A 23,130-nucleotide genomic window follows, 5' to 3' on the forward strand; every position below is an offset into this window, starting at 1 on the left:
TTGACTATATGTCAGGCTCTGCGCTATGTGCTGGAGACAGAGTGAAAGAAGAATAGTAGGGGCACTGCCCTCACGCAGCCTGTATTCTCAGGCAGTGATTCCCAACCAGGGGTGGTTGGCCCTGCAGGAGACTTTTGGTACCATTTGCAAGCATTTATGGCTGTCACAACTGAGTGGACAGCAGTGCTATGGGCATCTGGTGGGAAGAGGCAAGGATGCTACCCAGCATTCTATAATGCACAGGAGAGCCCCCACAACAAACAATTACCCAGTCCCAAATGCCAAGGATGAGAAATGGTGGTCTACTGGGAGTGACACAGAACATTACTAATTACTAAATGCTAAAGGTGCTGTGGGCTAGTCTTTCCATCTCTCTGTTCTAGTTCTTCTAAGGCAAATCTAACCCCACTTCTTATGAGATCTATACTTTAAACATTTGCCCTCAAAAGCCATATTCAATCAATCACATGGACAAATAGTAACACATTTTATAGGTATCAGCTCTCGGGCTACATGTCTTAGCAGGGTTTCCTTGCACCTCCTTCATATGATTCACTGGTTCTGCTATTAGTCAGTTGCCCAGGAAGAAACAAAGGCAGTGGTCTTCTAATACTCACTCACCTGTCATTAAAATTTAAAAACTCAGGACACATCTCTTAGTATACATGCTGCCATATTGCTATATTATGTATCTTATAAAAGACATAAAAAAAGAAAAAGGCAAAATAAGATATAAACAAAGAGAGGCCCTAATGTTTTCATTCTTATCCCAGTAGAGTCTGTGTACTCAATTGTCATTCATTCAAGATGCTATAAATACACCTCAGAAACTTCTGTGTGTGTCTCTGCTAATCACTCAGTGGTGTCCAACTCTTTTTGACCCCATGGACTGTAGCCCACCAGGCTCCTCCGTCCTCTGTCATCTCAAGGAAAGAATACTGGGTGGGGTAGCCGGTCCCTTCTCCAGGGAAATCTTCCCAACCCTGGGATCAAACCCAGGTCTCCTCCATTGTAGGGAGATTCTTTACCATCTGAGCCAACAGGGAAGCAACTTGTTGTTTATCTAACACCACAAGTAGTTCTATAATTCAGCTATATTGGATTTCTTTGCAACTTCCCAATCATAACTTGCTCTTTGAAGTTGTTTTTTGCATATGCTATTCCTATTATGTAAAAACTTCTCTGCCTCTTTCTTCTTACAAACTTCTCTTCACCTTTATAAATCCTGCTCGAGGCACTCTATGATGAAGTCCCACCTGACCCCCTTCCTTGCTGTTCCCCTCATTGACCTTGCTCAATCCTCAAGTATTGGATTCATCATACTATTACATTCACTGGCTCAGACATTTATTTTTGTGCCTAGATGGAAAGCTCCTGGAAGACAAGAACTATGTGCTTTTCATCTCTGTACCACTCAATTCCTTAAACAGAATCTGGACTAAATAGTTTTTTAAACAAATGAAAGAGATGGCTTGGCCAAGGACATCCAGGGAGAAGAGATTAGAGCTCATAAGGAGTAGCTTACTCCTTTTCAATGTCTTATGAATGATATGAGACAGTGAAGCTATTACCTAACTGAGGAATTAATATTTTAAGTGATTGTCTTAAGGCATTTTTTATTCCTATTATTATTTCTACAATCTTAAACTCAGATGCCACCCAAATAAAAACAATTTTTGGCTCTGTCTATAGAGGGGGGATAAAAAGCAAAGCGGAGACTTACTGATTATTCATTTAATTAAAAAAACAAACAATTATCTAAATTGGCAATTCAAACCACAAGAGCATATTTACTTGAACCACTTGGTTTGCCTGTTTACAATGATCAAATCAACTAGATTGCTCTCTAGTTCTTTCGCCTTAGCCCATGAGTTCTCCAAGGTATTTCTCACCACCTCTGAGATGTGGTTAACAAGTGAACAAGAATTCTTATGGTCTCTCTGTGCGTACAAAAAGCCTTGGGCTATTGAAAACATAAGGTTCCTGAACTCTAGTTCTTTCAGGAAAGCTTGCATGTGTATTAGTTCATATCTATATGTATATCCATCCAACTCCATCCATTGATTTAATCAGTGAACCTACTGGGCACCCAGCTACTGGTTACTAGTGATAAAACTCTAAGCAAAAGAGATGTGATCAGATATAGAGAATAAACTAGTGGCTACCAGTGGGGAGAGGGACATGAGTAGGGCACAATAAGGGAGCGGCTCAAGACGTACAAACTACTATGTACGAAGTAAATTAGCTACAAGGATATATTGTACAGCACAGGGAATATGGTCAATATTTTTAAGAACTTTAAATGGAGTGTAATCCATAAAAATATTGAATCACTATGTTGTACAGAAACTAATACAATATTGTAAATCAACTACACTTCAATATGAGAGAGAGCTGTGGCCCCTGCATTTGTGAAGCTCAGAACCAGCAGAGACATGGAACTATCATAATAGAGTATGACAGGCACCAGGTAGTAAAGGCCGGGGAGCTGCAAGAACCATACTGGGAGCACCTGGCCTCCTCTAGAATTTCTTTTAGGAGATTTGAGCAGCAGTTTCTACTGGTGAAATCTTCTGTTGTTGTTGTTGTTCAGTCACTAAGTCATGTCCAACTCTGCGACCCCATGTACTGCAGCACACCAGGCTTCCCTGTCATTTACTATCTCCCAGAGTTTGCTCAAATTCATATCCATTGATTCAGTGATGCTATTTAACCGTCTCATCCTCTGCAGCCCCCTTCTCCTCTTGCCTTCAGTCTTTCCCAGCATCAGGGTCTTTTTCAATGAATCAGCTCTTCACATCAGGTGGTCAAAATATTGGAGCTTCAGCATTAGTCCTTTCAGTGAATATCTAGGATTGATTTCCGTTAGGATTGACTAGTTTGATCTCCCTGCTGTCCAAAGGACTCTCAAGAGTCTTCTCCAGCACCACAAATTGAAAGCATCAATTCTTCAGTGCTCAGCCTTCTTTATGATACAACTCTCATATCTGCACATGACTATTGGAAAAACCATAGTTTTGACTATACACACTTTTGTCAGCAAAGTGATGTTGATGTTTCTGCTTTTTAATACGCTGTCTAGGTTTGTCATAGCTTTCCTTCCAAGGAGCAAGCGTCTTTTAATTTCATGGCTATAGTCACCATCCACAGTGATTTTGGAGTCCAAGAAAATAAAATCTGTCACTGCTTCCATTTTTTTCCCCATCTTTTGCCATGAAGTAATGGGACCAGATGCCATGATTTTGGTTTTTTGAATGTTGAGTTTTAAACCAGTTCTTTTCACTCTCCTCTTTCACCCTCATCAAGATCTTTAGTTCCTCTTAAAGAAATCTCGTAAGTAAAAGAAATAATGAATCCCAATGGCTTTGTGACTATTTATCACATTTATGTGCGTACTGGACTTCTTTACTAGTTTTATGATTTGACTTATCTACTCAAACAACTTACCCTGTCCTTGGGAGCAGCCTGAACAGGTCCTGATGGCCACACAGTGAGTGAGATCAAAATTCACAAAGGTTGTGTTAGAAACGCTCAGTTCCCACCTTCTGGGAGATTTGATCCCAGCTGACATACACAGTTTTCCCTGTGATTTGGAAGGGGGATAAGGAAAGAAAAATAAGAGAACTGGCCAAATGAAATACAACTTTAATACATGAATAAAAGCAATTAAGTGAGTGAAAAGACAAGCTACAGACTAAGAGAAAATATTTGCAAAGCACATGCATATGACAAAGGATCACAATGAAATAGCCTACACACCTATTAGAGGGTTAAATAAAAATTAGTGACAATACCAAATGCTGATGAAGAAAAAAAAATAATTGAAATTATTATTTCACTGCTGGTGGGAATGCAAAATGGTACAAACACTGTAGAAAATTGTTTGGTACTTTTTAACAAAGTTAACATAATTTTTATTATTCACCTAGGGGCTTCCCAGGTGGTGCTAATGGTAAAGATCCTGCCTGCCAATGCAGGAGCCATAAGAGGCACAGGCTTTATCCCTGGGTCAGAAGATCCCCTGGAGGAAGGCATGACAACCCACTCCAGTACTCTTGCCTGGAGAATTTCATGGACTGAAGAGCCTGGCAGACTACAGTCCATAGGGTCTCAAAGAGTCAGACATGACTGAAGCACGCATGCACACATCACTGACCTAACAACTACTTAGGTTCATACAAAAGCCTTAAACAGATGGTTAAGATAATTTTATTTGTAGTCAATCACCAAATCTGGAAACAGTTCAAATGTCCTTCAACAAATGAATAAACTGTGGTACATCCATATAGTGGAATACTGTCTCCCACAGTAACAAGGAATAAAATACTGTTTCTTGCACAAGTTAGATAAATACCAAAGGTATCTGCGAGTGAAAGAAGCCAGGCTCAAAAGGTTACATACTATGTTATCCCATTCATATGATTGTTGAAAAGAAAAAACTACTGTGACAGGGAACAGATTAGTGACCTCCAAGGGGATATGAAAAGAAGATGCAGCTACAGAGATGGAGCCAAAGGGAGGGTTTTTTCAGGCTGATGCAACTGTTCTATATCTTAGTGGTAGTTACATAAATCTACTCATATGTTAAAAATTTACAGTACTGTACATCAAAAAGTCCACTTTACTGTATGTCAATATAAAAAAATAAATATTAAAAAGTCTAAAAAAACAACAAAAACTGCTTCCAGGATTTTCTGTAAAACCTCTTCAACAAACTCCATCTAATCACGCTGTTAGTGCTTCACTGTTCCACTGCCCAAAATAGATGTATGTTTGAGGATCACCAGAAACTGTCAAGAGTCTCCACCTGGAAGACAGTGATAAGAACAAACAAACAAAACAAAAGAAACCCAGTGGAGACAATGCCAGTATAGAAATCAGAAGGAAAACTTAATAACATCAGAGAAATAAGAGTATCATGTTCATGAAAGAAGAAGCCTAAAAAGGAATTTTTCAGAAAAAAAAAATAATGGAAGAATAGAATTAATAAATTAAATAGAAAAAAAATCTAAGAAAGTAGGATAAAAAGGCAATGGGAAATCAGAGAGAAACTAAGGAGTTTAGAAAAGTAACTCAGGAAAGCTAATATCAAAATAATAAGAGTTTAAATAAAACAGAAAATATAGAGGAGATAATTATCAAAGAAATAAGTAAAGAAAATTTCCCAGAAGGAAAGGATATGACTTTCCAAACTGAAAAGTCCTGCCCACTGCCTAGCAGAGTGGTTAGAAGAAAAAGCCATAGCAAAATTACATCATATTAAAATTACAAACACCAGGGACAAGGACAAGATCCCAAAAATCTCCAAAGAGGAAAAACTAATAGGTTACATATAAAAGAATTAGAGTATCTATAAACTGGGTTTTTTGTCCTTTTTGTAAAGTCACTCAGCTATATACATTTGTGTTGTTTAGCCACTAAGTCATGTCTGACCATTTTGCGATCCCATGGACTGTAGCCCACCAGGCTCCTCTGTCTATGGGATTTACCCAGCAAAAATATCAGAGTAGGTTTTCATTTCTTTCTCCAGGGGATCTTTCTGACCCAGGAATCAAAGTCTCCTGCATTGCAGGCAGATTCTTTACCGTTGAGCCACTGGGGAAGTCCTCCAGTTACATACACATCCCTTTTAAAATTACTTTCCATTATGGTTTATCACAGGATATTGAATACAGTTCCCTGTGCTATACAGTAGGACCTTGTTTGTCCATCCTAAAAATGGTTTCCATGAAGTATCTAAAAACTCTTTAACTTCAGGACTAGAAGATAGAAGACAATGAAGCATTAACTCCAAAGCATCAAGGCAAAGTGAACTCCAACCTAGTGGTCTATAGTAACAACCTTCCAAGAATGGGGTCTCTATTTTTAGGTCAAAATCTTTACCTTTCGTAGACCATCAGTTTAAAAAGTTACCATAGGCTAAAACAATGAGAGTTAAACCAGAAAAGAGGAAGATGGGGGAATTAGGAACAAGAACACTACAGAGACATGAAGAAATTCTACATTATGTTGGTCAAGAGAAATTCCAAGACCTAGCTCTGAAACACTTTTTGCAAACTGGTGGTACAAGTTAAACACTTGGGATTGTGTGGGGTTTGGCATCACCCACTAAAGCTAAAGGGCCAGCCTCTGAGCCAGCAGTTTTAAAATCTGGCACATACTTAACAGATATGCATGCTTGTGAACACCAAGATACATATAGAAGATTGTTCATAACATCTTTCTCTGTAATAACCCTAAACTGGAAACAGGCAAATGTCCAGCAATAGCAATATGGCTTTAAAAACTATGATACAGTCTATAAAAGGGAAGAACTGGTACTTTCAAATTGTGGTGCTGGAGAAGACTCTTGAGAGTCTCTTGGACTTCAAGGAGATCAAACCAGTTAATCCTAAATGAAATCAATCCTGAATATTCATTGGAAGGACTGATGTTGAAGCTGAAGCTCCAATACTTTGGCCACCTGATGGGATGAGACGACTTATTGGAAAAGACCCTGATTCTGGGAAAGATTGAAGGCAGGAGGAGAAGGGGATGACAGATAACAAGATGGTTGGATGGCATCACTGACTCAATGGACATGAGTTTGAGCAAACTCTGGGAGATGGTAAAGGACAGAGAAGCCTGGTGTGCTGCAGTCCATGGGGTTGCAAACAGTTGGACAAGACTTATTGACTGAACAACAACAATGACATAAAAACTGGAAGAATAAATCATTGAGACATATAAAAACATGAATGAATCTCACAGACATAATAATATGCCAAAGAAGTCAGGCACATTAGAGTTGCATGATGTACGATTCTATTTACATAAAGTTCAAAAACAGATTTGGAATTAACCTATACTTGAGAAGTCTGAATAATAGTTCTCCTTTGGCTGGAGGGTAGGGTTGGGGTTAACTGGGAGCAGACATTAAGGGGTTTTAGAGGAACTGATGATGTTCTATTTCTAGATCTGGGTAGTATGCACATGATTTTGCTTTACAAAAATTTAAAGAGCTCTTCACTTGTGATCTGTGCACTTTTCCCCATAAATGTCATATTTCCATGAAACATCTATTTTAAAATGTATAACAAATACTAGAGAAAAGTAATGTACGAGACGAGAGGGTGAAGAAGTTAAAGAAGTTTAAGGTTCTTGCATGGCTCAGGTGAAGTTTAACAGTGCCAATGTAATTAAAACTTTGTGAGGATGAGCAGGTGTGTCACAAATTTAAGTCCAAGAACCTATACGATTTTAACAGAGTGAATAACTTTCAAATGAGTGAATATTAAAAAAAAGATATTATTCAATGCAGGACAAATCAAGCTTGAAAAGTAGGGAAAAAGCATAGATAATGAATTTCAAACTGAAAGCACAAGATAAAATGGTAGAAATAAATGCAAATATATGGAAGACATCAGCATGTGAATGGTAATTGAAACCACTAGAGAAAATGAGATTTCTCCCAGGGAGAGCAAGTATATGTAGGAGATCTAGGATGGAATTTAGAGAAACAAAAAGATGAAAGTTCTAAATTGAGGAAGACAAATCCACAAGTGAAAATGAAAAGTAACCCTGAGAGAAATAGGAGAATGAAGCAACCTCAACAGCATTTTCCTGAATAAGATATTTTTTTAAAATAGTAGTATCATTTGCTTGAATGAATTACAATAACAACAAAAAGGCAACCATCCTACAGATAATTCCAAAAGTGGGGTGACCATAATTTACATCCAAATCAGGACATCTTGGAGAGTGTGGAAGGGGGTGCTAATTAAAAGCAAGGCTAGTATAGCAGAATAAACAAACCACAATGACCAGATTTGGATCCATAATGATGGTTTGCACATCTCTTTTCCTTGCATAATAAAGCCATTCTCACTGAAAATTATTCTACTCATCTCAATACCAAGGTAATGTTGGGTATGAGAGTACCAACATAAACAAATATGTCTAATGGGAAAAAATCCTTTCTAATAAAAAAATTCTTCCAGAAACTAGTGTTTGTTTTAGAACATGACTCACTGATCATTGTGTATCACCAATTACATGCAGGGGAAAGGTCTAAGAATGATTAAGCCAAAGTCTCTGAAATTTTTAATTCCTAAAGAAATGGCAGATTTGAAAGAAAGAGGCTAAAGTCAGATTTCTACAACCAAAGAGAGGTTGGCATCCTTTAAAAAAAAAAAAACTAATACAGTTTTATACAGCAATAAAGTGTTCCCAAATAAATCTGAGCAACAGTGTGCTAAATAAAGATTCATAGATTTTTTGTTTGTTTGTTTTTAACAGTAGAACTTTGAAAAGACTTTAATGGGCTAATACGCAATGTGAATTTCAGAGGATGGGAGGGATGGTAAACAGCATGTGTATGTGTGTGTACACTCAGTCACTCAGTCTTGTCTGACTCTTTGGGACCTTGCAGACTGTAGCCTGCCAGGCTCCTCTGTCCACGGAATTTTCCAGGCAAGAATACTGGAGAGGGTTGCCATTTCCTACTCCAGGGGATCTTCCCAATCCTGGGATCGAACCTGCGTCTCCTGTGTCTCCTGCATTGACAGGCAGACTTTTTACCACTGTGCATAGCATATCCTATATGTAATTAACCTAAGAATCTTCCTTTTCTCAGACCCTCTCTTGGAATTAGCCTTCCATGGAAAACACTTCAGAGAATATTGGAGTAAGCACTAATAAATATGTTTTGCCAAGGCCATTTCCCCATATGTAATTAAATGAGTATTGGACCAGGTGTGATATCCACGTGGTCCAAGCTCCACAATACTGGGCATGATCTTGGGTTCTCATATGGGTTCTCAAAGCCTCCATTTCTGTACCTGTAAATTCAGGAGTTCTAACTAGATCAACTCTTAGGTAATATTTACCTCTAATATTACATGACTTTATTTATGTTTTATTGGGATATAGTTGCTTTACAATATTGTGTTAGTTTCTGCTGTACAATGAATTGAATCACTTCTTTGTATACATATACTCCTCCCTCTTGGATCTCCTTTCCACCCCACCCCCATCCCACCCCTCTAAGTCACCACAGAACACTGAACTGCGCTCCCTGCATATACAGCAGCTTCCCACTAGCTATCTACTTTACACGGGATAGTGTATATATGGCAACCCCAATCTCCCAACCCATCCCACTCCCTATTTACCACTGTGCCCATATATCTGCTCTCTACATCTGCATCTTTTTTCCTGTCCTGCAAATAGGTTCATCTGTACCACTCTTCTACAGTCCACATTTGTGCTTCAATTTATAACATTTTTCTCTTTCTGACTTATTTCACCCTCTATGACAATCTCTAGGTCCATCCATGTCTCTACAAATGGCCCAGTTTCATTTTTAATAGCTGAGTAATATTTCATTGTATATACCTGATACTGTCATACATATACACAATAAAATTACATGGCTTTAAGATTCAGATGCCTCACTAAGATCTAGATCATGCCTAGAAAAAACTGTTTAACATTTTCCATCCGAGGACTTTGATCCTGTACTTACTTGTTAGGAGACTGAGAAGTTCTCAGCTGTATTGCTTTGCTGGTGAATTACATCCCAGGGGTGAGATTATATTTTGGTATGATAAGCACCCTTTTTTCATAATCTGAATCTTAATTTATGTCACTCTTCCACTAATTATGATGTCTATTTAGCATCAATTAAGATATTGTGACATTAATTTGCCAGGACACTTAGTTCTTCAGCTTGATGGGCATTTTGTTTTTAGCATCTTCTCTGAGGTTGTTTCTGAGAAATTTATGGGCCCTAGGTCAACCCGTATCACAGAATCTAAATCTGGGTCTCATCCTCTCTTAAAAACTAAGGAAGTTGAAAAGAAGAATCATCTCTCAAGGTGGTAATCTTTTCAGAGAAAAGGAAAAACTGGCAGGTATTTCCCTCCTAAAAATGAAAGTTTGGAAGAGAAGGAAGGAAGGAAGCTGGAGAATTAAACATAGGAAAATGTAGCTTAATAAGAAAGTGATTTTTTAACTCAATATTGGTGTCTGTAGTTATAAATCATCAAAGGAAGCACCAAAGTAAAAACTTATCATTTGAATGTCAGTTGGTCAAAGCATTAAAGGAATGAGCTAAAGAGAACACTCTTCCCTTGGTCCCCAGAAGTACTCTAGGTCCCTTCCATCTATGATTATTCTGAACTGTGACACTAACATGCATGTAACTCCTTCAAGAAAAAGAATGTAGGGACTCATTATAGGACTGAAACCAATGGCAGCCACAGACTTCCCTTGAGAACTAGTACTTCTTACCCAAGAAGTCCTCAGCTCAGCTACATTCTTGTCCCCTGGCCATGCAGTTGTGGGGAAATCACCCATAGTCTGATGTTTATCATGTAGACACACACACTGAGGTAAGTACTAGGGAATCACTTAAGAAACCCTAGCAAACAACACAAATTTATATCACCATTTTTTTTATGGGAGGGTGCCCTATATAGAGTAAGAACCCTATGAACAAAATGTTGATGTTGAAACTTGGCAAACCACAGTCAATAAAGATGATACGGACTCACACTATTTCATAAACCTTGTGAGGTTAGAGTAAATGAACCTAAAATTATTAGACTTATTAATTGGTGTGGATAAAAACCCTAAATCACAACCAGATAAGAGTTCTGTGAGCCACTCAGGGCTTTTGTGGTTTATATGAACACAACACACTGAAATCTTATGTGTGCTTGAATTTTATGATAAATATCACCACTCTTACAAATCAAAGAATCCTCTAACTTTGACCAACCAAACACAAGATTTGCTAAAGAATTCTATTAAAATTACATATCCTGTATCATCAAAGGACCCAGCACATATGATTCTGTTTTGATGAACAACTTAAAAGAATCACATGAAGGTACTTACTGTGTGGGCAAAATGACCAAGTAGTAAGCTGTCAGTAATTGATGTATTTGCATCACTTTCCAAGATATCAATTCCAAAATCTCTGCATGCATAAACCTGGAAGTTTTTCAGGTGAAGATTGCTACTTCTAAAAATCTATAAAAGCAACAATATATGTTATGTCAAAGGTGTGAGGCTCGGCTTTTCTTGCAGATTTCCTGTAGCTTCTTTAATTATTAAGTATAAATGAGTGTGCTATATCATATTTAAGCAGCTTTTGTCCATCAATATCTGTGCAGGCATCCCAAAGTTGCCGAGAGGTCAGCACTAACTGGCCCCCTTTGGTAACATCCCCTCTGCACTTTTCATTTCTCTTCCTAACAACTGATGCATTAAAAAGGTCAATGTGAATTCTTCATGTATCTAAAATAAGCTTGCAACTGTCAAATGACACAAAATTAATGGAGAAAAACAGAACATCCAGGAACTTCAGTACTTATATTTACCTCAGTGTTGTTAACCAAGATTGTCAAAAACTTGAAAATATGAAATAAGTAATTCAGCATGACTACAGACTCAAAATACATTCTATGTGTATACTGATGACAGCTTAGGTTAGTGGCTCCAAACAAGGATCAAGGATTAACCAAATACGCTTGATAGAGTTGAAAGAATCACAATAGCTTGGGGAACAGAGGCCTAAGTTTTTACCTGGCACTGATATTAGCTAATTATGTGATCTTCAGTGAGACTTTTTGTTTCTCCCAGCTCTCAGTTCCATTTTGAAAATCAGGGTGGAGGTCAGGACTGCCAGTTAAACTTACACAGTCACCCCTTTGTTTATTAAATAGGGTCATGTTTACATTTGTGTCTTCAAGTGGGAGTTTCCTATTAATTAAGGCCAAGGTAACCTTGATTTACCATAGTTTAGTGCTTTTACTTGTCGATCAGTCTCCGTGCTTGAATTTTCAAGAACTGAATAGCTTGCATTTCCCACTCTGTGTGCACTCTACATTATCTTTTATAGAATGATAGACCTTTGAAGACACAGAGGTTTATGTAAAAAAATATAGCTATGACCTGAGCTATATTGGACAACAGTTTTTACTTCATTACAGGCATCAGACCCTCTGGAAGGCACAAATTGCTTCTCTGCATAAGAGGGATTTTCCCCACTACATTCATTGTGCTAACGAGAAACAAAGTACTTTATCAAATTTAATGAAAACAAAATATTTAGTACAATTGGGATTCTTCCTGTTAGCTACTCCAATTTTGTATTTTGAAACTTTCCCCCATCTATGATAATTTTCCTTATGTTGGATATGTGAAATAAATACCTAACTTTCTTACTGTGACTTAATTATATGTTTTATTCTATTTTCTGAATGTCCTGTAGATGTATCCCTTCATCTTGGTATCTTAGGCTCCATATTTCTCCATGGCAGAGACCAAATGTATGTAATTTTCTCTGTGTAACACCAAATAGAGACCCTGGATAATTTTTACATGGCCCCGGTAATAGTGAGCATACAAAGCTTTCTTATAAGAAGTTACTGAAATAAAGAAAAGTAAATGAGTAATTGGTCAAGGTGAGAGTGCCACTTTGAGCTGGAATTTTTGTGTTTCATTGATGAACAGCACTTTTCCTTACGACTGAAAGAGGATGTTAGGTATCAAACACACGACTTCTGCAGTCTGGATTCTGCACCTGATTTTGCTGCTAACAAACGGTGTGACCCTTGGCAAATCCCTTCACTTTCTGAGCCTTAATTTTTCCCCCAAATAAGCACTTGAGGGGAAGAATAAATGACCTCCTTTGATTCTTCTTGGTTGCAAATCTCTACGATTCTGTCATTCCCTATTAGAGCTTCTGAAAAGTCACCACAGAGACAATGGACAAACCTTGGCTTACTGATTAGGAATCTGTTCATTCAACAACTATTTGACACACACACCTATGATGCTGTTGGCTCCTTAGAGCTGTGATAATATATCAATCCTCCCCCAGAAACAAATCATCGCCCTTTAAGTAGAGATGCAGAATAAGTCACCACAAGAAAATAAATGACATTTCTAACTTTAAAAAATTAAAGAAACATACCTGGGCACCACCTGCACTTTCCCAAACTGTGAAATTCTGGAACAGGGTGGGGCCAGTGCTATTATCCCAAGGTGGCTGAAACTTAGGGTATACAAAGAGACCAGACCTGGGGAGAAAGATAAAGAGTGAAATTCAGCTGATTTCTGCATTCCATATGTCTCACTCATTGGAAAATATAAAACTGAAGATACTGAATAAGGGAATAAGTGAGACTGAAGAGGAGATCTCTCTGATGGCCACTGCCCATCCCTCAGCCTTTTTTTCTGTCACCCTCTGTGACCTGCTCCTGGATCTCAACAAGGTGCAGGTTGCCATGGTGCTCTTCCATTCTATCAGCCCTTGTAAATTCTGTCAGCCCCTTCCTAGGAACCTGGACACCCCTGACTAGCCCTACAGAGCCCCACTCTTCCATCAGCCTCTTCTAGATCCACCCCTTTGCTGAGGAAGCCATATACCAGAGCCTATAACCTATGCAACTTTTGTGCTTCTCCCTGAAATAGCCTAGCATTGGGGCATTTTTGGATACCTTCTCCCCTCACATCCCAGGGTTGCTGAAAGCTTCTAGATAAAAATCTTCATCATTATTAATCGTCATCATCATTAATCATATTAATAATAATTTCATGACACATGTACTAACCCTAGCCTCCCCCAGCACTTCAACATGGCTGAGCAATGGTGCTTAATCCTCATTCTAGTCTCCTTATAATTTCCCATCATTACAATATTATCTCACTATTATTAATATAACTTTTATCAGAATCACATATATTGAGGAATTCCCTGGGGGTCCAGGGGTTAGTATTCTGCACTTTCACTGTCAAGGGTGCAGGTTCAATCCCTGGTCAGGGAAACAAGAGCCCACAAACCACACAACATAGCCAAAAATAATAATAGTAATAATAAATTGCTTAATAGAATTATTTCTATCAATTATTGAGTTCCTACCATATTCCAGATGTTCTCTTAGGTGTATACCATAAGTCATCTCTAATTTTCAAGTCAAACTTTCAATAGAGATGTGTCCCTATTTTACAAATAAAGCAAGTTACTCAAAGTCCAGATCTGAATCAAGGCCTGACTGATTCCAAAGCTCACATTTTCCTCACCTTCCTAGCATGTTTCCCAGTCCTTGCTCTTAGCAGATGACTTTATCCTCTAAATAGCAAAGACCTTGAACTAATCCCTCTCATCTCACAATGTGCAAGTCACAGGCAAAGAGCCTCTTCTTCAAACCTCATCTCCCCACTTAGCTCCTGAGCTCAGGCATTCTGGCCTCCCAGGTGCCCCCAGTCTCTTGGGAGTTTAATTCATCTCTCTATTAAGTTCTTCTCTGGCCACAAAAGGTGCCCTGTGTCCTGTGCCCCCTCAAATGACCTCTCTCTCTCTCTGTTTCCCTTCCCTTCACCACCAAACTTATGACCCAAGATACTCACTCAGATATATCATCAAATCTTATATGGATGCCAAGCATTATACAACCTTCTCTATGAGTCTTATGCAAAAAAGAAAAATGTTAAACAATAAACCTTACACCCAAAATGTAGATGAACTTCCCTAAAGTTACCTTGTGCAAGAATGTGCACTATTCCGTGTAAAGGAGAGAAGTGGAGCTTGGGAGGTTTGGTTGGTCACAAGATGAAAAAAGTAGCCATAACCGGCAGCAAACACTCTGTTTCCCTGCAGAAATTAAATATAGTTTAATCATAGTTAGTCCATTACAATAAGGCTGCTGGAAAGACTTTTAAATGTGCTCATTCTTCTTTCTCACTTAATTCCTACCAAGTCATATTTCTATGCCTTGATCATACATTCATTCTGAATAAGAAGCTGTGGTGTGTGTGTGTGTGTGTAGGTTTGTGTATGTATAGTGGAATATCACTCAGCCAGTAAAAAGAATGAAATCATGTAATTTGCAACAACACAGATGGACCTAGAGATTATCATACTAAGCCAAGTAAGTTAGAAAGAAAGACAATATGTGGAATCTCAAATACAACACCAATGAATATATCTTTGAAACAGAAACAGACTTACAGGCATGGAGAACAGACTTCTGGTTGCCTTCTGGGTAGAGGGGTGGGAGAGGATAGATTAGAAGTTTGGGATTGGCAGACGCAAACTATTATATATAAGATGAATAAACAACAAGGTGCTACTGCACAGCACAGGGGACTGTATTCAATATCCTGTGATAAATCACAATGGAAAAGAATATGAAAAAGAATATAAAGATGTATAACTGAGTCACTTTGCTGTAGAGCAGAGATTAAACACAACACTGTAAATCAGAACAAATATATCCTCATTCTTCTTCCTCCAGACAGTTCAACTTGACTTTACTTTTCCCACCTCAATAGCTGGCATCTCATGTTAAAACATCCTTGTAAATTTTCACAGTGACAAGCTTACTTGCATCACCTAATCCAAGCTCTCCTCTTTGTTATGTGAAAAACACTTGGGGGCAAAGGCCTCCCTAAAGCCAAATCTCCACAAAGAGTTCTCTCTGATCCTCTGAACAAATCATTGATTTGACTACAGGCTGAAGGCCAGTGATAGCACTAGCCATGCCTTAGCTGTGAGACACAGCAGCTGAGTTCAAATACAACTCAAATCTCCTCAAGGTACTCTTGTCACCATTCAATCATTTCAATCACCTGTATTTCTTGATAAGCTTTACCTTCTAAATAATTTAATGCCTTTTATATGCTCATATAAAACCTAAATTCTCCAATTGATGATATGAGTTTGGGGCTATAATTCTGAGCAAACAACACAATGAACTTATTTTTATATAAATTTAATTAAACACCTGCAAATATCCATCATTACGTAGTGTATTTTAAGACAGAGTAGAAAGCCAACTCCCTAAAGAGTGTAATACTGGACACAGAGGTACTTTGCTTGGTTATACCCAATGTTCACAAAAATGTGCATTTTAGGCAATAAAAGAAGAAACCATGTACATTTATTGCCTGGAGAATCCCATGGACAGAGGAGCCTGGCTGAATACAGCCCATAGGGTGTTAAAGAGTAGGGCATGACTGAGTGACTTAGCAGCACGCATGGCAAAGTCATCCATAGTCCAAGACAGCAGGATCTTCTTAGCTCCAGTTTTAGGCAATAAAATGCACATTTTTGTGAACATTGGGTATAATCAAGCAAAGTACCTCTGTGTCCAGTATTACACTCTTTAGGGAGTTGGCTTTCTACTCTGTCTTAAAATACACTAGGTAATGATGGATATTTGCAGGTGTTTAATTAAATTTATATAAAAATAAGTTCATTGTGTTGTTTGCTCAGAATTATAGCCCCAAATGACCCAGCAATCCCACTTCTGGGCATACTCACTGAGGAAACCAGATCTGAAAGAGACACGTGCACCCCAATGTTCATCGCAGCACTGTTTATAATAGCCAGGACATGGAAGCAACCTAGATGCCCATCAGCAGATGAATGGATAAGGAAGCTGTGGTACATATACACCATGGAATATTACTCAGCCATTAAAAAGAATTCATTTGAACCAGTCCTAATGAGATGGATGAAGCTGGAGCCCATTATACAGAGTGAAGTAAGCCAGAAAGATAAAGAACATTACAGCATACTGACACATGTATATGGAATTTAGAAAGGTGATAACGATAACCCTATATGCAGAACAGAAAAAGAGACACAGAAATACAGAACAGACTTTTGAACTTTGTGGGAGAATGTGAGGGTGGGATATTTCAAAAGAACAGCATGTATACTATCTATGGTGAAACAGATCACCAGCCCAGGTGGGATGCACGAGACAAGTGCTCCGGCCTGGTGCACTGGGAAGACCCAGAGGAATCGGGTGGAGAGGGAGGTGGGAGGGGGGATCGGGATTGGGAATACATGTAAATCCATGGCTGATTCATATCAACGTATGACAAAACCCACTGGAAAAAAAAATAATAATAATAAAAATTAAAAAAAAAAATAAAACCAGGAGACTTGAGATAAAAACTCAAACACTTTTTTAAAAAAAATTCTGAGCCCAATTCCTGTGGGGTAGCCATAGATCAACTGGAGCTAAGAAGATCCTGCTGTCTTGGACTATGGATGACTTTGCCATGCGTGCTGCTAAGTCACTCAGTCATGCCCTACTCTTTAACACCCTATGGGCTGTATTCAGCCAGGCTCCTCTGTCCATGGGATTCTCCAGGCAAGAACACTGGAGTGGGTTTCCATGCCCTCCTCCAAGGGATCTTCCCAACCCAGGGATTGAACCCACGTCTCTTATGTCTCCTGCATTGGAAGGTGGATTCTTTACCACAAGAACACCTGGAAAGTCCCCACTTTTCCTGCTTCAGTGCTTTATGATATGGGGCTGATCCCTGTAACCACTGACTTTACAACCTCTTAACCCCGGCAATAGTCAATGCTACGTGGGCAGCATTCTGTTTTAGTGGAAGGAATGAACAGCCGACAGATCAGGATGCTAGATACTTATGTATATATGTACTTAGTCCTATGTACTTATGGGCATCTGTCCATCTGTCCTCTCCCATGGGCACCCAGAGAAGGAAAGCCACGGAACAAGCTGCCCACTCTCAGCTGTACACCTTGTGTGACTGGGGTAGAGGGAGCCCTGAAATAGGATGTTTTAAAACCAACTCCTGGTGTATGCGCAAGAAGAAACCAGTGCCCCAGCCCCTGGAGGTTGCTGGCCTCTGGGGAAGTGTGAGTGAAGGCCAGAACTGACCCTGAGATGGGAGGCCTGGCAGGGAGACAACACCACTGGGACCTGGTAGGTGAGCCAGGGCTTACTGACATAACCATGGGTGCCATGTTCTGAACATCAGCCTCTCATTCACTGGGGGCACTGAAGGCTCGCTCACTCTGGGGATCTGTAACCCACCAGCCAGGACTCTTTCACTCCGCCACAGAACACCTTCTTTCTTTGTGCACCGGAGGTCCATTCTCTACTGCACTTCATTCTTTTGGATTCTGAGCACTTCTTCCATTTCCTGAAGTCACTTAAAATTCCAATCACCTATCTTTCCGCCTGCCAAAAGTGACTTTTGGATACCATTGAATATGAAGCTGAATCACTATTAAAGATGCTAACGTGACTTCAGGGTACCTGGGCCATCTTTAAGACCCCAATTATCTTGGGGGGCTGGGCAGAGTCTGGAGCTGTGGTTGTCAGGTGGGATGATATTTCTCCCCAGAGAGCATGTGGAAATCTCTGGAGACAGTTTCTGTTGTCACAACTCAGAAAGAGAGGGGTTTTACTAGCATTAATTGGACAGAAATCAGGAATGCTGGTTTATAGAGGTCAGCCTCTCACAACCAAAGAATCCTATGGCCCCAAAGGTTATGGTCCCAAATACGCTCTTGCTCAAAGTCACTAAGTTGCATCTGATTCTTCGCAATCCCATGGACTGTAGCCCACCAGGCTCCTCTGTCCATGGAGTTCTCCAAGGAAAGAATACTAGAGTGGGTAGCCATTCTCTTCTCTAGGGGATCTTCCTGACCCAGGGATCAAACCTGGGTTTTCCGCATTGCAGGAAAATTCTTTGCTATCTGAGCTACCAGGGAAGCCCATGCTAACATTAGCATGGTTAAAAAAAATAGTGTGTATGTGTTCTTAAAATGACCCATACCCATTTTCCAGTACCCTATCTCCAAATTTTGATGGAAAGACCAACCTAAATATAAAAACATAGTAATTATAACAAGAATACTTTGACAGTTTTTACTGGGAGGGTATTTATATCTTTTTAAATCATCAAATCTTCCATTAGACACTCCCCCAAAGAACACTTATTAGCAATTGAATCAGTTATCGCAATTCTTCCCTCAGCTAGAAAACAAGACATGCACTTATGATCCTCAGCTTTGGAAGAATCGCTGTTCCTAAATTGACAGATCCAAGTGCCCAGTGGAAGCACTAAATAAAAGTGCCCTCAAAGAAACACAAGCAAGCAATGTGACTGTTGATTCTGTTATGGTTACACAATAGGAAACTTCCTCCGAGAGGCACATATAAAGCTCCACCTTCCACACAGCCAATGCAGAGTGGAACTTGAATGTCTCAACTTGAATGTACACTTCTATTTCATTACCAATGAGATGCTAATTCATTACCATGACTCTACCAGGAAGGGAAAGATTCAGGTGTTCCAGAATATATTCCAAGGATTTCATCCTTATTTATTGTCTTGGCTAGACAGGCATGTATTTTGAGAAAATGAATAGATTTGTTAAATCCTCTGCCCTGGTGTCATTAGCATTTTTAAGCACCTGGGTGATCATATATAAATGCTTTCCAAGTGCATTTATAGTTGGGCAGGATATTTGCAACTTTGGTCTTCTGTTAGCCAAAAAGGCTCACTTTTTTTTAATAAAAGAAGCACTTAAATAGTCAGATGGCATTACTTTCCAATCCTTTTTACTCTCCATTCCAATTGGGTATGCTACAAATGATTCGTGAGAAGAAACCACATATGTATGCAGGTAGCCAGCAGCTTGTGGGGAAGGGTTTAAGGCAAGCAAGGAATTTTGTGTGGAAATCAATTCTTTGCGGAAGTCAATGTATTATGGACACTCAAGGAAGAGAAATTCCAGAGAGAAATTAACTGCCCAAGTATGCCAGCTCCTTGAGGTGTGCATCTGTAGTCACTAAAAGAAAAAAAAAAAACGTGAGTCAACCCTTCAGGCAGCTCTTAAATATACATTAGCTATTGAGTGGAGAGAGCTGAAATCAGCCTTTAAACACAGAATTCCTTACAAAATTGATTCACAAACCAGAACAAATTCCCTTCAAATCAAATGGATGCTTCCAAAGGACTGGTCTTTAGGGGTTTTCCGTTGACTATTCTAAATAGGGGTCTGGTCATGGGAAATGTCCAAAGCCCACATGCACATGGGATGTTCTGGAGCAGTGGGAGTGCACAGTCTCTCACTGATGAAGAGCAAAGACCTTCTAGCCTGAGGTCAAATTAGGTTACATCTAGGAGAAAGACGAAGCCTCTGGGCAGATAACAAGAAATGCCCATAAAGGAGTCAGAGACTCAAGACACTGGAGTGTGGAAGCGAGATGGCCTGGAAATGAAGTGCTCCCAATGCTACAGGTTATGCATGCAAGAACCACCACCGATCTTTGCTGGAAAGCCTGGCAAAACCTATCTAAGGAGTGTACAAAGGAACACCTCGAGTTCCTTGGACACTCAAACAGTACTACCACACAGCCCTCACTAGCAAGAGGGCACAAAGCTAAGATTTTGCTTCTCATAGAAACTGTCCCAAATTTAGCTCAGTGGCAACCTAGGAAGTGAGGCAAGTGAACCACTTGCAGCTATGAAAACTAAAAAGGAGTCTCTCAGTTGAATAGTGAAGGTGTGTGAACTGTCAAGATGGCTGCCTGGGAGCCAAGGTGAATTCCATGCACTGGGCAGAATATTTGGTCCTAGTCTCTGGATCTGGGAACAATATACAACTACAAATCACTGCAGAGACTTAATTAATGATCAACTCCACTTCTTCCTGCCTGCCAGGCTAGGCCAGAGAGTTCAAGGTCAACGTCTATAATGTAGGCTTTCTGGATTTATTGTCCAGCCACTGGGATTAGGTCACCTTCAAATCTAAAGGCTTTTGTTTATATAACAATATAGTCCCAATACTGATTTCCTGGTTGTGCCATTGCTCTATGGCAATGGTTATGGTTATGTACCATTGGGGGAAGCTGGGGGAAAGGCAACTTCTAAGTCTAAAATTATTTCAAAATTAAAAGTTTTTTAAAGAAGAAAAATCCTATTGAATCACAGTAATGCACAGCTTTAAAAAAAATATTTTGCCAAACCACACACACACACCTCACCACCATCCCATCACTGTTGTAGCCTCCTGATTATCACTTTGGAACAAAAATATATTTCTAAGATACATTTTTCTGTGTGTCATCCAATTAAGATACAATAAACACAACTTACTATTTGTCCAATGACTGAAACGACCTTCACTGGCACTAAGAGAAGTTCCTAATTTTTAGGTTCTGACACATATGCCCAGTTACACCTATGTCCCTTGGTTGTGGCACATTCCAGACAACAGAATATAAGAGAGACAGCACAGCAGAACCCCAGGGGCACAGTTGCAGAATTGAAGGGGACTGTGCAAAATTTAACACTCAGAAATGAGTTCCACAGGATCTAAATGCTGACACAGATGAAACACCTTATTTTTTCAGTCATCAAAATGATTGAGGGATTTGGGGATCCATTCTTTAATTTCTTCTTTCTTCCCCCCATTCTTTGATTATGGAATTACACCTACATCCATTCATTTATTATAGTCAATTAATTTTTATTGAGCAACTATTACATATCAGATACTGTTAGGAGCTAAAAGTTAAGAAGCCAATTTAAGATCATTTTATAACAATTTTAACAACAGAATTTTAAGATCATTTAAGATCACTTAATCAATTTTAAGATTCATTTAAGATGAAAATGTCAGGAATATACCTAATGAATGTACTTAATGAACTTACGTTACCACTTTAAACTAAAATCTCATTCTCCAAATGCATACACTATATTGTTTTTTAATTTTGTAAAGAGGAAGAAAGTAAATGAATGGAAATATTTGTCCTCTTTGATTCAAACAGGAATCAATAAACCTGTTTTGGGATCAATATATTCATTGCTGACTGTGCACTGTTACACAGGTCAGTCTACAAAGTCTCAGGTGACCTATGAGCTTATATATGGTCCTCTGGTTCTTTGCACCTATAGCCAGCTCATTTCTTTTACTTAATTTTCTTTTGCTTGTTTGTTTTGTGTTAGTTTCAAGTATATAGAAGAGTGATTCAATATATATCAACAGATATATATGTTGTTTTTCATACTCATACCCATTATAGGTTATTACACGACATTGAATATAGGTCCCTGTGCTATATAGTAGGTCTTTATTGTTTACCTATTTTATATACAGTTAACATTTATCTGTTAATCCCAAACTCTTAATTTACTCCACTTCTCCATTTCCCACTTGCTAACTATAAGCTTGTTTTCTATGTCTGTAAGTCTATTTCTTATTGTAAATAAGTTCTTTTGTACCTTTTTTTTTTAGATTCCATAGATAGTGATACCATGTGATATTTGTCTTTCTTTATCTTACTTCACTTAGTATGATAATCTCTAGGTTCATCCATGTTTTTACAGATAGCATTATTTCATTCTTTTATGGTTGAATAATTCTACTGTGTATATATTCTACTGTGTGTGTGTATATATATATTTCTTCTTTATCTATTCATCTGTCAGTGGACACTTAAATTGCTTTCATGCCTAGGCTATCATAAATAGTGCTGCTATGAACATTGAGGTGCATGTATCTTTTCAAATTAGAGTTTTCATTTTTTCCAGAAACATGATCGGGAGTGTGACCGCCGGATCATATTGTAACTCTATTTTTAGTTTTTTAATGAACATCCATATTGTTCCTCATAGTGGCAGCTAGTCAGCTCTTTCTTTCTGGTCAACTAGTAGTCAGGACACTGGCCCCAGAGACAAGACTCTACCCAGTGAAGCAAAGCAGGCAGCACCCCTGACACTCAGTGTGGATTTAGATACAGTCTAGTCTCCTGCAGGAAGATGACCTGGGCATCTCTGAGGGTGTCCTTTCTTCTAGGCATTTCAGAGTAGTCATGATTCTGCGATCGAAGAAACTATACAAAACATAGCTCTTAAGTCCCCAGAGCTTACTGGGAGGCTATGCAACAAGCCCTGTGGTCGCCAACAAGTTAAATATTGCTCTCACTGCTCTGTGTCTAGAGCTTGGTTTCCTTCAATCCATGCAGTTCTGCCTCCTTTCCTCACTGGCATATTAGCTGCCCCCATTAGGCACCTAAAATAGTGTGTAAGTGCTGTGCTTGGAATAAACATAATTAAGAGTCTGGTGGAGGGTTGAAGAGATAACCATGACTTTTATTAGGGGTTATTCAGCTGAAGGTAATTAAAAACAGATGATCAGAGAGAGAGAGATGTTCATTCTCTCCATTCCTCAGAAACTTGGCATAAATGTCACAGTAGATACTTAGAGCCATGTCCTGAAGAGTGAGGCCCTTAACCCTTTCACAGATGGTCCATGGGACAAAACCTTGGGAAAAGGGGAAACTAAATGGCCTT

At 39.0% G+C, this 23,130-nt stretch overlaps 1 protein-coding gene across 1 annotated transcript in view; it reads right to left on the bottom strand.

The window, feature by feature from the left end:
* Positions 1 to 23,130, bottom strand: part of PKHD1 (PKHD1 ciliary IPT domain containing fibrocystin/polyductin) — a 428,428-nt gene that overhangs the window by 222,641 nt on the left and 182,657 nt on the right. Inside the window, exons 43-46 of the mRNA XM_061146900.1 lie at positions 14,532 to 14,644; positions 12,965 to 13,070; positions 10,882 to 11,016; positions 3,448 to 3,583 (exon numbers count right to left, since the gene is read on the bottom strand). Coding sequence (XP_061002883.1) covers positions 3,448 to 3,583; positions 10,882 to 11,016; positions 12,965 to 13,070; positions 14,532 to 14,644 — 490 coding nt within the window. The remainder of the gene's footprint in view (positions 1 to 3,447; positions 3,584 to 10,881; positions 11,017 to 12,964; positions 13,071 to 14,531; positions 14,645 to 23,130) is intronic.

The sequence above is a fragment of the Dama dama genome, chromosome 7 (genome assembly GCF_033118175.1).
Source record: "Dama dama isolate Ldn47 chromosome 7, ASM3311817v1, whole genome shotgun sequence".
NCBI classification, from domain to species: Eukaryota; Metazoa; Chordata; class Mammalia; order Artiodactyla; family Cervidae; genus Dama; species Dama dama.